Genomic DNA, 15,857 nt, shown 5'->3' with positions numbered 1-15,857 from the left:
AGACCTCAGCCAAGAGATCAGGAACCACCAGAGCAGAAGGCTGACATATACCTCAGTCCTAACCCACCCTCTTCCTTGCTGCATGTTCACCGCTCCAGAACACTCTCTGTTAAACTGTCATCCAAGTGTTGCTTTCCAGGCATCTTCGTTCAAACAGACACATCTCCTAGAGCCATTCCCCAGCTACAAGAACTACCTACATGCTGCAATACAAAATCCACTACTTCCCAGCTATAATGCCCTCCTCTTGTGTGATTCCTTGCAGGATACCTGCACTGCCTGCACAGAGAAAGCACAGGCAGAATTCAGACACTTCCTTCCCATAGTGACTTACAGAAAGAAAATGGCCAGGTACACCAACTCACTTCTCAGTCTACTACACATTCAGACTCTTCTGCAACCATGACAAAAGGGAACCATCTCCTGCAGTAACAAATGGTCACCACGTGGCAGTTTCTACTCTCCATTAGGTAACTCCAGAAAAAAGGAACATGAGCATTTTGCTGTCAGATTTGCACCAGAAATACCCTTCAGGAGCCAAAGATGCTGCACTATGGTTCATTCTTTGAAGTCTCAACCTCCACTACCAAAGCTGAGACACCAGGCACTTCTCACCAGTAGGCTGAAGCCATCTATTCACAGCAGTGCCTACCAGGGCAGTCTACATGGTACAACCAAGTGTCAGGGAGAAAGCAGTTCACTCTGTGGTCGCCACCCCACCCCAAGTAAGTAGGTAAGCTGAAGAAAACTTCTATTTCATTTTAGGTTAAGTAGTGGCTATTGTGATTGCTGCAGCAGCAAGCTCTCCCTGGAGAGCCAACTCCTCCCCACCACCTCAGGGAGCTCTAATCTCATGGGGAATCTGGTGTAAAGTTACCTTCTAATAATTAATGTTCTGACATCAAAGCCAGCATGCAGCTGTCTGTAAACCATCTTTAGCCCACAAAACGAAGGGACGCCGGCACAGATTTTATCCAGCCTCTCTCTTCAGCTTCAAAAACCACACACAGGCAAAGCATTAATGGGAAGATTCTTTTACAAAAATGGACCTTTGATGTTTAAAAATAATTTGTTTTGTTTTGGGTTTTTTCCTCAGGACTGAAAAGGGACAAAAAGCAGATGCCATGTGGCTATCCCTGCTCTGCTCTTGCTGCTGAAAGCAAGGAGAGCGGAGGATGGCAGGAATGGAGGAGGGAACAAAATGTAATCAATCAGCAGCAAAAGCACCAGAGATCAAAGGGCTTGAAAGCAGCAGTCAAAATCACATGCTGTTTAACACGAGGGGAGAACCCCCCCAACAGAATCTGCAGCTGCTTCCAAAGCTGCTCTCAAGCTGGAAGGGAGACTGGCTCCAGAAGTGCCTGTGAGTAGTATGAACTGGACTGCAATTCTGAGGAAGATGCCGGATCATGGGAGTCCTTAGGCTGCTGCTGCTCAGCTCTGTGCCCAACAGCACAACTTCCCATTAAGCTGTGGCTAGTAGAATGGTAACATGGGTTCCATTTCCCCCATCAGCACATGGAGATGTAACTGTAGCTGTAGATCTATACTCCTGACAATCTACCACATGTCACCAAAAGAGTTAAACTGCAAGTCAGAGTGACTACAGGCAGAAGGAACTCTTGAGAAAGCAGATGTTAACAACTACCAGCATGAGATACTGCTTTTACAATAGCTTTACTATGGAGGTCCACATTCCACAGAGAGGCTCTGAGAAGAAATCTGAGCACACCTTGCAACCTAAGAGTTAGAAACTCTGCCAGTCTTCTCAGATCTTTGAAGTCATGGGATCAAGTTACAACAAATATTCAGACCACTTCTGCTTCTACAACAAATTAGAAAAGTTCTCCCTTTCCGTATGTAAAACTGTACCAAGCTTATACCTTTTGTGTGCCCTGGGAGGTAAGTCAATTACAACAAGCACTGAGCACCTTCAGGGTGTTGCACAACCCAAGTCTGACTAAACTCTGCTCATCTTTAGCAAAACTACACAGCAAATAGTGATTTTTAAAATACAGACTAGTACCCAGGGCTCAGGTGACAAAGTGAGCATTTGTTAATGAAATCTGCATGGAATCTGAAGCACAGAGATTGAGGCTCTTCTGGACTGTGCTTTTACTGTAGTTGTGTTGCCTCCACTATAATTATTTGTTAAGGATACCTCAAGGTTCAAAGCTTTGCTTGCCTCTGGACAGTAAATACTTGAATTCCCATCCTTTATATTTCCTGTATTAAATTGTCCAAAATTCAACACTTCCTTACTGAACTCTTGGCAGAAGTGTATTACACCAAGGCACCTAACCCTGTATTATGGGGAACAATTCTTGAAAACAGAAAGATCTTTCTACTAATAGGAGCTCAATCTCAGGCAATGGAGGATAAAAAAAAGCCCTAATTGCAAACAATTTTTTTCTTACCTGATCTTGCTCCTTTTGCAGTTCTTGGCTGTTCTTAGACTTCTTTGGCTTAGAAGGGCCTCCAGGGCTGGAAAAAGTTGTTGGCAGCTTTGAAGATGGCAAACCTGACCCAAGAGACGGTGCAGCTATGGAGGAGTCCACCAGACACCGTCCATCTCCAGAAAAAGGGACAAATGGGGTAGACTCAGGCTGTGGGGAAGGCCACTGCTCCTCTGAGCTGGCATCAGATTCTCTAATCAAGTCTTGCTTGTCTGCGCAGCTGTTTAAAGGCATGGCCACATCCCTGTGGTCCAAGTCCTTTGGGAATGTGTTTGCTTGAGGTAGGGGCACATCCACTGCTCCTCCAGTAGAGCCTGGCCTCACTGTCAGCTCATTAGACTGTACCGTGGCACCCACAGCTTCTTCCTGACCAGATGAACTGCATTTCCTCATGACAACTCTTAAAGACGACACCAAAAGGAATAAAAACAAAATAATTTATCCTAACAGTACTGCCCTCCCCATTCTCAACATGAACATGACACAAAAAGGACAGCTAGATTCAAATATACCCCTAATTTAATTATCTGCTTCTTCTAGGCACTCAAAAAGAACAAGCTCAAATTACTCTGAAGTTAGGGGTGGGGGGTTGTGCAAAAAAAAAAAAACAGAACAGGAACTACCCACTCCACAGGAAGAAAACTGCCTTCCAGGGAAGAAACAGCAGTGGGTTGTAAAGCACAGCTTCTAGTAACTCTGGCCTTCTGCATGTACTGCAAAGAACTGGCTTGAACATCATGGAAAGATTGTCATTGTCCCCCACCTCACCCTCCCAAACTGTCTGCAGGAGGCACTGCGGGCACTGGGAGTTTAAAGAGGCAGAGGATCGTTCCCTCAGAGCGACTTTTGACTTTGAACTGCTTCGCTCATGAAAACAAAGAGAAAAAAAAAAAAAAAAAGCGGCAAAGAAGCCCCTTTAATCTGCAATGCCAACATCTGCAGCTGTGGGAAGCACATCTGGGCAGCAGTTTCAGATGAACAGGCAAGTGCAATAACTACCAAGTGCTGTGACATTTGTCTTTTTGAACTTTTTCTGGGCTTTTTAAATTTTATTTTCGGTATTTGAAATAAAAAATTCATCACCAGAGTGGAAAAATAAAGAATCCAGACTTTGCTTCTCCCAACCTGATGATGGCACTGCCCCCTGTTAAGCCAAGAGACTTCAGTGTGGTCTTCTCTAGGGCATCTCTTCCTGATACCTGCAATGGAGGAAAGTAATGATGGCAACTGCCTACCTGGGAGAGCATCTTTTTTGAAAGAAGCCTCTATCAAAACAAACACTACACAGCACCAAAGCCAGCTTCTTTCTGCAGATGTAAATGAGACCTGTTTTCACCCGTACTGCTTCACCAAATTCACTGCCTACTAAAGGACCTCAAGGGAAGATGACCTACATATATTCCCATCCCATACACACAAACAGATCAGATCTGACCTTGGCAGAGCATTATTTTTATCACAGAAGTTAAATCACAGGCACCACCTCAGAACTGACAGACAGCAGATTTAATTACATCCCCCTCCCTTCTGCATGTAATGACCTGTTCCAGAATAAAGATGATCTGTCCACAGAGGTCAGTGGGAAGTGAAGGGGACAGCCAGGGAGAACAAATTCCATAATACACACATACAAAATATTAAACAAAACATTAATAGCAAAAGATCAAAACACAGAGAAAAGCAAATATTTATTAAAATGAAACCACTGTTTTGACTCAAGCTTTAAAAGAAGTTGGAAAGAAAAACACAAACAGGTCATTGAGCTCATTTTATGGGCTCAGAGGTCTAAACGGCCCAGGGTTATATTCCAAGAGAGCTTTTTTCCATACAGACACATCATGCTTTGAAAAGACCAACATTTTTCTACTTCCCCTCTCAAGAAAGTTCAAAAGAAACACTTTACAGGTTGGAAAGCAGAGCTGAGTTTTTCTTATTTTTTAGGGACAGAACAGAGTTAAGAAGACACTGCTGACTTACCTCATCTCGCATGTAAACACAGACTGGAGAGAATTCACCATGCTGTTCCATAAACTCCCTGCAATGAAGAGAAAAATAGTGCAGCATCTGTAGAATTATCTATCCCTTCCAAAACCAATGTACAGCAATAGCAAGAAGTGAAATGAGCTAGCAACTCTCGCTTCCATGTTCTTCCAGCAACAACTATTACACAGTTCACTGAGTCAGTACTAGAGAAGAGGTTAAGAATTTGCTCCAAAGAATCCACTGTTCCTTTAAAACAGCTTTGAGGGTTTAAAATCAAAGGAGAAATAATTAAAGTTAATTCTGAAAATAGTTGATCTTACTAAAAAATTTGAGCACATCATTATTCATGTGCTTCAGTACCTGATCTGGAATGTGACTTCATAATACTTCTTTTTAATCTCTTATCTCAGTTCAATTGTTTATTACAGTTTAGACTGTCCTTTATTTGGGGACAGGTCAGCTTCTTTCCATGCATGCATAGCAACAAACACAGTGAAATATGGCTCTAAAGCAAATAATCTGAGGAGAAAAAAACTGCCTGTCTTAGTATGAGACAGATTAAGAAGAAAAAAAAAAATATGAAAAAAAGAAACACCAGAAGCTTGGAGATTCTGGAGCTCAAGGACAAAACAAAGCCAAGGAAAAGGCTGCTGCAGTAGACAAAGTGAAGATTAATCCACACTTAAGCATACCAGTGAGGCAGGACACATCAGAAATTATGCAAATCACTGGCAGGCCATCTGCAGAGGAAGCCCTAAGTGAAGGACTATTAGCATAGAGAAAGGGAAAAAACCAGCCAGATGTTCCCATTTCCCTCTAGATAGGCAATATCTGAGGCATTCAGTAGAAAAGAAGCTTTATTCAGTTGATCAAACACAGAAGATGGATGGAGAAAAGGCAATCACTGCCTGTCAGAGCAAGTCTCAGTTCTCATCCATCCAAGACCATGCAACTTGAAAAGAAAGGACACATGGAAAAGCTTATAACAGGGTGTTCTTAATGGGGAAAAAAGAAAGAAAAGGTGGATGATCACCATTCGGGAGGGGAAAAGCCAAGGCCCAATGGAACACATCCTCACCATATAGACTCATAAAGGAGCAAACTGATTTGCTTTCATAACAGTTTTGTTCACCTTTCCAAAACTGCTTTCCACTTCAATCCAAGCAACTTTTAGGACTGAAGAGCCTTCTAAAAATGTATGGAAAACATCTGAACTTCACGACCAACACCGCAAATGCAGAGAAGAGTCACAGTCATCATTAAAACTGCCTTCAACTGTCCAAGCTGCAATTGCTTCTATCTAAAACAGTCTACAAAGCTGCCGAAGCTGCCAGACAGGCAAGACTGGGAGACAGAAAAGGTACCATTCTCCCAATGCTGACACTAAAAGAGTGCCCTCAGCCAGTCTCTGCAGAACAGCCTCCATGGAAAGATGCCCCGAGACTTGTTTTTGTGAAACTCTTGGAAGCCAGCAGGCTCCTCCTCCAGCTGCTGCTAATCCATGACATGTATTCACTGAGGCAAGCACACACATCAAACACATTGTCATTTCTTTGATGTGCTGCTCTTCAGAAGGGGAAGGCAAGCAGATTAGATTCCTTCATGTAGTGATCTGACAGGGCCTGTAAACATCTTGTGCAAGGGCTGCCGCGCGCTGAGAGGAGGAGCAGCCTTACAATAGCTTCCAGACCTTCTCCAGACCCAATTAGCCAAGATGGACACTGGAAACCCGAGGGAAATTCCAGTGGATTTAGAATACTTCCCCTCACGCACTTAGAACAGCTGAGCATTCCAGGAAAAGGTTTCCAGTTGGAAAGTCAAAGGAAGGATTCAGCAAGTCAGCAACTAGCTAACTAGTTAGTCAACTGAGTCAGTGGATACTGAAAAGCAACACAGCCCATGAAATCTATACAGATGGCTGGACGTCCAGCCTGTTTCGTGATTAAGTCACACACAACATCATTGCTGCTTGTTGAACTTAACCAAAAGTTTGCGAAGTCCACCCAAACATCTGAGCTCAGCTTCCGGAGAGCACGAAAGTAGAGTTGTGTCTTATGAACTGAAGTTAATAATGCTTAGCACAGTGTAGCAGTTAAAATCTGAAATGTATGTTAACTATTAGTACTACAATAACCTGTAACAAAAGAAACCACTCCAAAGGAGCAAAATTATATAAAAAGCTCAAAATTTAAACCAGAGAAATAACCAAACAATGTACAAGAAAGCCACACAAAAGCTGTTTGTCACCATCCATAATTATCACCCCCACCAGTCCCCCAGTTCCTAAACTACAACAGCCACTCTTCTCCTCCAAGAGGGCAAAATGTAAATAAGGTAGAGGGGCCTTAAAACACCCAGTAAAATCATATCTGGATTTCCTTGTCTCTCCCCTTCATCAAAAGAAAAACAATTCTTTTCCCTCCAGCATATATATGAAGACTGTCCCTTTTGACTCAAGAGTAAAAGCGACAGTGTAGACCTGTTCCCCCCTAGCCATTAAAGATTAAAAGAGAATGACAAGCAAGACTCATTTGTATCACTTTAGAGTCACTAGACTACCTCAAGCACTTCCTCAAACTATGGTTTAATGATACAAACATTGAGTACAAACTTGACAAATGTCACTTCTACCCATCTGCTGCTTCCGCTTGTGGATCCTTGTTTCTAGACATGCTGTATTACCTGTCATACAAACCCTTAACTGGGTTAGGAAACTCACCTACCTGGAAGATAATGTAGGGTTTTTTTGGAAAATACTGTTTTTCAGCTCAACCAGTTAATTAAGCCAATTCCCCATAAAGCTGCACACAGACTAGGAGGGGAGGTACAGAGGGCAGGAAGTGAGCACCTGCTGTTCAGTCCCAGGCTGCTACACAGGAGATGCCCCAATCTGAACTCCCTGCTTTGGGCCAGCACCAGTCACTCCTCTGATATTGTCCTGGGCCTGTCAGGTAGCTGAACCAGCAGAAAACTATCAGCACATCAGTGGGAGGCTGGAAGAACTAGCTCCTTTCCCCCAGAAAGGGCTCTGGAGCAGGTCCAGTCACCCAGTTCAGCTGTACAGCCCCAACTCCATGAGGTACCATCAGCCAGCCCAGCCCTGGGCCCACATGGCTCAGGCCACTTCCACTGCAGAGTGGAACAAGCAACTTCCAACTTCAGTTGAAGTAATTTACACTAGTCCATGTTAGTCTAGTACTAACACATACCCATAACCAGCCATTTACTATGGCTCAGCTAACAGGGGACAACCCATCATTTTGCATCCTATCACTGTATTCTAACCACCCTCACTAATGACAACTAGCTCTACAGCCTCACAGATTTCAAAAGTCTTGACACAGAAAGCTACTGTCTCTTTAGGCGAGTACTTAATTGGCTTGAGAAATTAACAGAGCTGTAATTTGCACAGTACCATCTATACAGATGAACAAGAGATTCAATTGCAGCAAGGCAACAAACAGAAGGAGAGGAATATAAGAGAAAGAACAAGCTAGAAATACAGGATCTGAAAAAAACAAAACAAAAAAATTATCAAGAGAAAGGTAAAGACAACTACAGTAGAAAAAAAACCAACAACTGGAAATTCTGTTCAGAAGAGAACAGCTGAGACAGCTTACAGGCTTTAGCTTCCAAGCCATGACAAAAATAAAGGAACTGTCTTTGGAAAACAGTTTATTAGCTTGACATTTCAAAGCAGTACAGTATTTTTAAGTCAAAAGTTTAGATGAAAGCACTTAACGTAGACTAAAGAACCCATATCTATATTCAATAAATATAGGACCAGCAGTCCTTTCATGTAAATAGTATCTAATCAGTCTTCTGAAGATTCCACATTAGCCTGCTGAGAGCTCCAGATCTGCTTAAAGAATCTGCACAACTGCAAGCCTCAAAAGCAAGAGCAACTTGCTTAAAAACCCCCTCCACCAGGTGGAACCAGCACAGAAGCACTGGTGATCAAGATAATCTAGGCTGCCATCTCAACTGTGGCAGTGACTTGACTTGAAACACCTTTGTGTAGAAGCCAGGTGCGGCAATATAACCAAGCAGTGTTTCTTCCTAGTCTGAGCAGGTTGTTGCCAGTTTATGCCCTGAACCAGAGGCATAAGAGTCCTTCTCCAGGAGTAAAAAATAATAATGAAACTATGGAGCATCAAATGTGAAAGAGGAATAGAAGTGTCTGTATTGTAAAGGAATACAAAACAGTCAAATAAATGCAAGTCCTAAAAATTTGCAGGATTTAGCTGGATCACTTTAACTACAGCTTCTACTGTCATGCAGAGATCCATCCAAACAAGTGTCCTCTCACTGCACTGCTCACCTGATCTTTGCAAAATGGTTGAGAAGTTCCCACAAGGTCTGCTGGCAGAGAAAGGTGTCTTGCAAACGGGAGCCATCATCTAACTGCAGCGCGATCCGAACCTAAAGGAAAAATACACCAAATTCACCTGATACCTGAATGAGAACTGTCTTTCCTGGGTTGCCCATCCCCGCTTTCGCTCTCTGTATGCTTCCATTTTGTGTCTGAGTTTGGCCAGGAGCTCCTTGTTCATCCATGCAGACACCGTGGCATTTCTACCTGGCAAACACTCCTGATTTGTGGGAAGGGACAGCTCTGTAGTGTGGAGGAGTCGATCCTTGAACATTAACCAGCTTCTTGGGCCTCTCTTCCCTGCCATATCCTGATTCGAAACATATAGAGGTGAAGTCCTAAATACTGTGTCATCATGAGCAACTCAGATGTTTTTGTGTTTCACGCTAGCCAAAACTTTACAGCAAGGGTCCTTACAGCTATACAAAATGGTTTCCAGTAGCCCAGGCAGGACTGATTAGTTGCACACGCTGAAACCCCACCCAGAGCTCTGGCTCCTCCAGCATCAATCTCCAGAACAAACCATATCTCTGCACATCCACAGAGGAGCAATGAGAACAGCCCAAATCTATCCTTGAGCCACTGAAGACCTAACCAACTATTATCAGCACAAAAAGACTACATGTGTGATTTGCAACTCACACGCAACCACAACATTTTGACATACAATTTTAGAGTGAATTAATTAAAAAAAAAATAATTCTCAAACCTAATTCTGGACATTCAGCTATCCAGTTCTCAAACACGTGCAGAAAAAGGGAAAGGACAGATAACTGCCGTTCTAACAGGTCATTTCCAGCCTGGAATATGAACATCCACATTCATTAGCAAGTGCTCACGCAGAACTTACATATTCTTCAGAGAATGCTACGAAAAAAAAAAATAAAATCCCACACTCTAAGGACAGTCCTGAAGAACTTAAAACTCCTGAGGTCCCAACGGAAAAATCTAGCAGCTGACCAAGAGATGGAGAAGTGCAGAGCACTGCAGGTGTTATCTTTACCTTTCACACAATATTCAGCCTTCTTTTTCAAAATGTCCAACTCCTAAGTTTTCCCAATTATTACACTTGTCTAAGAAGACAAGAAAAAAAAAAAAAGTCCTATTAGATAGCTCCTGGTATCTCTAGTGATCTACAAGTTTCCTGAAGGCCACAGAAACTGGCATTACTCAGAAGTCCAAGAAGGACATAAACCTGGGACACGGACAGAGGTTTTCTTTAATTCTGTGTTTTGATGTGTCCTACCAACCATCTCAGTGATCCTCTCTGTGTGTGATATGTGTGAGAGCACAAGGGGGAAGGGAGAGAAATAGGAAAAAACATACACCACACACTCTAGCAATCAGCTGTGATTTCCCTGAAGAAATGTGTTTGTCATCTGCCTTGGCTCCTACCAGTCCTTTCAGGACTGCAAGTTGTGATCTGCTGGAGACAGGAATTTTTCTACACAAAGGAAACAGTGGCATCATCAACAACTAGCCAACAGAACTAAGTCGTTTCATCCGACCACTAACACAGCCTCCTGGTTTCTCCTGTGCTGGAAACAAGCCTTAGATTATTCTCAGCTACAGCAGAGTGATGACAGCTGACATCACCATTCTATAAGAATCCAGCCCAGAAACTCAGACTACCAGTTGCATCAGTTTTTGGGCAATGGTTCAAAGCTAAGCATGTCACGAAACTCCTGTTCAGTCAATTAGAAAAATATTTTTTTAAATCCCAGGCTCTCTATAAAATATCAGCAAGACCAGTGACAACTATCTTCTGAGTTTACAAACATATGAACAAAAGACTAACAACTTCAGTTGTACTGGTGGTAACCCTAGATCACCTGCCATCACAAGGGGCATTTGTTCAACTCTTCACTGAAAAACTGTCTTGCAAGAATCAATAGTTTTCACATGTGAAGGCAAATTCAAAAGCATTCTATTTTTTTAAATATCAGATTTGCTGATCAAACTCATGATTTATCAAAACCTGTGTTCTGTGGCTACAGGTAACTGCTACCAATGCACCCCAGGAAAGAGCACCCACTTCCATGCATATTCTCTCAATGAAAGAGAAATAACAAAAGGCACAGAACCAAATTCAGCCCAACATTACAGCAGCCAGCCTGCGTGACTGAGCCCACATCTCAGCTCCCCTATATTTGGGCATAATGCTTGTGTCAGTTCTAGTCACAACTATCCAGCTGTTTTAAACTTCCTGCAGTATTTGACACCAGTTCCCCATGGCAGGGAATTCTTTTGGTAAATTGCTCTGCACGAAGTATTGTTTTTATACTGTCTGTATAATCCTTCAAAGTGAAATCTCTGCTCTTAGTTTATGAGACAGCAACTCTGTCTAGGCTGCCCCCTTCACAAGCCAATCTGCTCTGTTGTCTCAACTCCACAAAACAGCTATGAGCACTCCAAGGGAAGCCCCACTTCTGTAGACTCTCCTGTCAAATACAACAGTTACAACTTCAACATTTGCTAGCTCTTCTCTTCTGTGATCTAAAGTAATGGTTCCCTGTTAAACTCCTCTCCTCCAGTACACAGTCCTTCTCACCCTTTATGATAGGCTCCATGTATCTTCTTGGAAAAGGCAAAACAAAGTAACTGTTTTCCTCCAGTACAATACCTCCTAAACTGGATGCAAACATCACATAAAGTCACCACTGCACCATTTTAACACCACTCTCCTCTGGAACTACATGTCATCCTGAGTTTTTTAAACCGATAGTTGTAAGTAGATGCTAGTAGATGCTTAGCTTGTGGGTTGTTGTAGTTTTGTTGGTTTTTTTAACTAAATACATCACTTGGGGCACAAACTTCTTTCTACCAAAGTCAGAAAGAAAATATCAGTGTCAAAACAAAGCACATGGAGATTTTAGAGAAAAACATGGACCTCAGGGACCCCCAAAGCTACGCTGCACACCCACAGTGAACTAGAGCAGATTCCAAATTCACCCCCACTACAAAGTTCACTTTTCAATGTAGGTATTAGTTTATCTTTGTGACAAAAAATACCTCTAACACAAATGGGCAGACAGACATTAAGAGCTTAGCACTAATAAAATTAAAGCTTTCACAAAAATTGAGAATATCTATATGAGGAAGTCAGTAAGGAGAGATGACTGCTAGTGATAGGGCAGTTTTAATTCCCAGGCTAATGAAGTAAGATGATACACTAGTTTTACCACATTTACACTCATTAACACCTATGCATTGTTTTAAAAAGTCTATCTCCAGTTGTTATCATGATATACACAAAAGATGTTTATAAATCTCCTAAAGGTGACAATTCCTACAATACAGGGCATCAATAAGCTCTTTGCAAATTACACTGAATAGGGACATTTGGCAACTGCTGAACACAGCACACACAACAAAACATTCCAAAGCTGTGTGACCACACAGTGAAAAGGAATGCTGGGAAAAAAGCAAAAGAGAATCCTGTAATAATTCAGTATTTTAGTCAAAAATTTAGAGGTGGGCAACAGCATCTGAAATTGGGGAAGACAACTAAGTAGCTCAACTGCTGAGCAAAGTCACCAGTGATGTTTAACTTCCTAAACATTCATGACTACCAGTTTTTCAGGTCCCCAAAAGATCTTCCTGTTTCCAGCACAGCTGGAACTACACCATCACACTGGCTGCAAGCAAAGATCTCCAGCTGCTAAATTACCATTTTCCAGCACACCTCAACCAGCTTTAGACTGGTCTTCCACTCCAGCAATGGCCAAGCCTAACTATCCTCTTGCTAATCAGATTTAACAGATGAACTCCAGCACAACTGGTAACTGAACGCACTGGGTCACGCCATGCAATGAACGTACCGTGTTTCCAGCTCCCGCTTTACTAGAGACTGGGACCATCTCCAGCTTGGCATTGTTGGGCAGTCTGGCAAATCTCCACTGTAATGAGAGATCCAACACACTCCTCTGAAACCTAAAGAAGAACACAGCTCATGAAGTCACCAGGAACCATCCCATACCACCTTCAGATTGCTTCAGGGACTGGCAACAATACGAAGTCCAAGTATTGAGCAAGAGAATTCCTGGCAGGCTGACTAGAGGCCATAGAACACAAAATGCACATACAGTAATTTAAAAAATAGCAACTAAAATTATTCTGCATGCTAAAAAAGCAGCAACATGTAAAGCTCACAAACAATATATTCAAATACGTTTCTCCTCAGGCTTTAAAAGATAAATAGCAACTACATATATATTCAAGCCTGGTGTTCACTGTTAAATAAATGGTACTTTTTTTACTGACACTTAAGATGAATTACCTCTTCTACTCTGCAAAAGTACCGAGGGAAAGTACCAGGCAAGAGAAGGAGTCTGTCCTGCCAGCCTGCGAGCTGGCAGAGGCATGTGTGGGGAGGGTCATCTTCATCAAAGTGACACAGTAACGGCACCGATCCCAAAAGTGAAGGGAACTTGGCAGAGGGAAATCGGGAGAAATTAATTTGAACAAAATAACTTTGCTGGAGAAGAATCTAAACCATAGCTCGTGGATCCCTCTCCACAGGGATGACTGTGGCTAAGTTCCTCATGCATTACCTGACAGGAACCAGAAATAGGGACTGGTTTGAAAGGTCTTCACAGGATATGAAAATGTTAGAAGACATTTTTACCACAGCGTTTTTATATCTGAAAGCAGAACTGCTGTTTCAGAGATATGCTGAATTGTAAAAGATAATGAAATGCCTGTGTGTTCTGCCAACGCCCTTAGTGTATGAAGATTGTCTCATGAATCACTGTGCTTTTCTTTAGGGTATGCTTTTGATTTCAGGGGGTTACCAAGGCTTATTTCCCTATTTTTTCCTGAAAGCTCACTTGTTTCTTGTTGAAAACACAGAACTATGAATCTTTTTATATTATATCTAAAATTTAAAAAAGCCCAAAGCTTCATGTTGTTGTACCTGTTCTTCTGGGTGCAGAGTCTTTTTCCAAGTCATACCCTGCATACTATATTCACACTTAAGTCACTCTGAAATTAGGCTGAAATGAAGTTATTCATGCCTAACATGATTGGCTTGTGAAATTAAGGTTGACTGCAAGACTATTTGATCTGTAACTGTGTCAGATATGGCTTAGACTATCTCAAATATGCCTTCCCCATAGGTAGGAGACCTGTAGTGGAGCAGGGTAATTGAATCACTGAAAAGCTGGCAGCTTGTCGTGCTCTCCCTTGGGTTTCCAGCGTTGGGATCAACCACCAGGTCTCTGAGGAAACAAGGCGTTCGTTGTGCTCGGGCCCTGCCCGGGAGGGCCCGCAGAGACCCGAGCGCACAGCGCAGCCGGCCCGGGCGCTCGGTGCCGAACTTGGGGCAAGAAACCGCTGCGGGGGTTGAGCTCCTGCCTCTTCCCCAGGCAGGGGCGGCGGTGACTGGAGACCCCGAAAATAGCTCGGTGTACAGGACAGGAACTCGGCAAAACATCAAAGCTATTGCAACAATCACTTCCAGAGAGAAGAGGGGAGCAACTTACTGTGCTCCCATTGTCAGATGGGCGTCTATGGAGTGTCACGAGCAGGACACCGGTGCTAAGACAAATTAGAGCATCTCCTGCCTCCAAAAGCCATTTCTTCTGGGGAAAAAAAAAAAAAAAAAAAAGGTTGATTTGGCATCTCATGATTAGTCTTGCAGACTCAGCCATTCAGATGTGATGCCTGCAGCTAGGGAACCAAGATGATCTTACATTTTAGGGCACAACATTTTCTGGATACTTTATTTCATGTAGGAGCTTCCCCTTCACTCCCAGCACCACCTTTTCTGCATCAAATGTGTTCTCAGAGATTGAACTACAGCCTGTTTTGTTTGCTATCATAAAAAAACCTTTTTGTTTGGGTAACCACTGGAATTTATTTAGCCTAAGTTGTTACCACATGCCAAATATTTTCTCTACTTCTATATTTATCATATATGTTAAGTCTAAGTCCCCACTGCCACCCCCAGTGCCCACAAAAATGTCTGCTTTGCTTGGCTTATAAGGGGAAAAAATCCTTTTAAGGAAAGACACTTTTGTAAAAGATAACACTTAATTGTCTTTACCATATCAGCTGTGTGAGAGAAGGAAGAAAAAGAAGGCAGCTCCAGGGAGAGGTTGGAGCTGCCCTCCTGTACTCGAAGGGGCTCCAGGAAAGCTGGGGAGGGACTTTGACAAGGGCAGGGAGTGATGGGATGAGGGCTAACAGCTTATATGAGATATGAAGAAGCTCCTTCTTTTGAGGGTGGTCAGGCATCAGCCCAGGTTGTCCAGAGAATCTGTGGGTGTCCCATCCTTGGGAGTGTACAAGGGAGGCTGGTGCAATCTTGAAGGTGTCCCTGCCCGTGACAAGGGGGCTGGGACCAGATGATCTTTAAGGTCCCTTCCAACCCAAACCATTCTCTGATTGCATGAAAAAGAGAGGATGGGAATTTCAATGATGGAGAGAGATTATGTATGTGGATTCTGGGGTCCACCCAACACCGTAAGTGCTCAATAAGGCACAGTAATAAAGGATGCTCTAGTATATAATGCATAATTTAAAAATAACACGAATGTCTTTATGTTTGTCCTTTCCATTCCATTGGAAAGTATCATTGTCATACCACGTGTACAGGCACAGTGTTCAGGATACTGGCATCTCAGCCCACATCTGTAATTCCTAAACACATTCAGATGGTTTAAGTCAATTTATTTTACTTTCAGAGTGGGGATGGACAAGGTGTATACATACAGCCAGTTACCTCAGAACAGCTGATTAGTAACTTGTCAGTTCACATCAGCTCAGTGACTTTCAATCATATGTCAACATCCTGTAAGTTGTCTGTGGACACTTATTTTTTTTCTTTCACTATTTTAGCAAAGCAGCTGTGGAACTTACTGAATATAATCATGTTACCTATATCACGATTATCAAGGCATCCTGTCCTACTAAGCAATACCTTGACAGAAGGTATGAAGAAGAAGAGACTATTAAAATTGTTATGTTAACACCAATGATTATTCAGCTGCTGAGGTAGAGCAACAATTCAATTTTAAAAGCTATGCTTTGGGTTTCATTGAGCC

The 15,857-nt window shown here is 42.6% G+C and overlaps 2 protein-coding genes across 2 annotated transcripts in view; one reads left to right on the top strand and one right to left on the bottom strand.

Annotated features, from left to right (window-relative positions):
* The window catches only part of ASPSCR1 (alveolar soft part sarcoma chromosome region, candidate 1), a 33,111-nt gene extending 20,440 nt beyond the window's left edge, over nt 1–12,671 (bottom strand). Inside the window, 5 exon segments of the mRNA XM_010008643.1 lie at nt 2,418–2,856; nt 3,582–3,655; nt 4,434–4,491; nt 8,761–8,861; nt 12,633–12,671. Coding sequence (XP_010006945.1) covers nt 2,418–2,856; nt 3,582–3,655; nt 4,434–4,491; nt 8,761–8,861; nt 12,633–12,671 — 711 coding nt within the window.
* Nucleotides 12,672–13,081: 410 nt separating this feature from the next.
* The window catches only part of NOTUM (notum pectinacetylesterase homolog (Drosophila)), a 13,403-nt gene continuing 10,627 nt past the window's right edge, over nt 13,082–15,857 (top strand). Inside the window, exons 1-2 of the mRNA XM_010008694.1 lie at nt 13,082–13,209; nt 14,008–14,120. Coding sequence (XP_010006996.1) covers nt 13,082–13,209; nt 14,008–14,120 — 241 coding nt within the window. The remainder of the gene's footprint in view (nt 13,210–14,007; nt 14,121–15,857) is intronic.

The sequence above is a fragment of the Chaetura pelagica genome, unplaced genomic scaffold, assembly GCF_000747805.2.
Source record: "Chaetura pelagica isolate M959 unplaced genomic scaffold, ChaPel_1.0 scaffold962, whole genome shotgun sequence".
NCBI classification, from domain to species: Eukaryota; Metazoa; Chordata; class Aves; order Apodiformes; family Apodidae; genus Chaetura; species Chaetura pelagica.
This window is presented reverse-complemented; position numbering and strand designations above follow the sequence as displayed.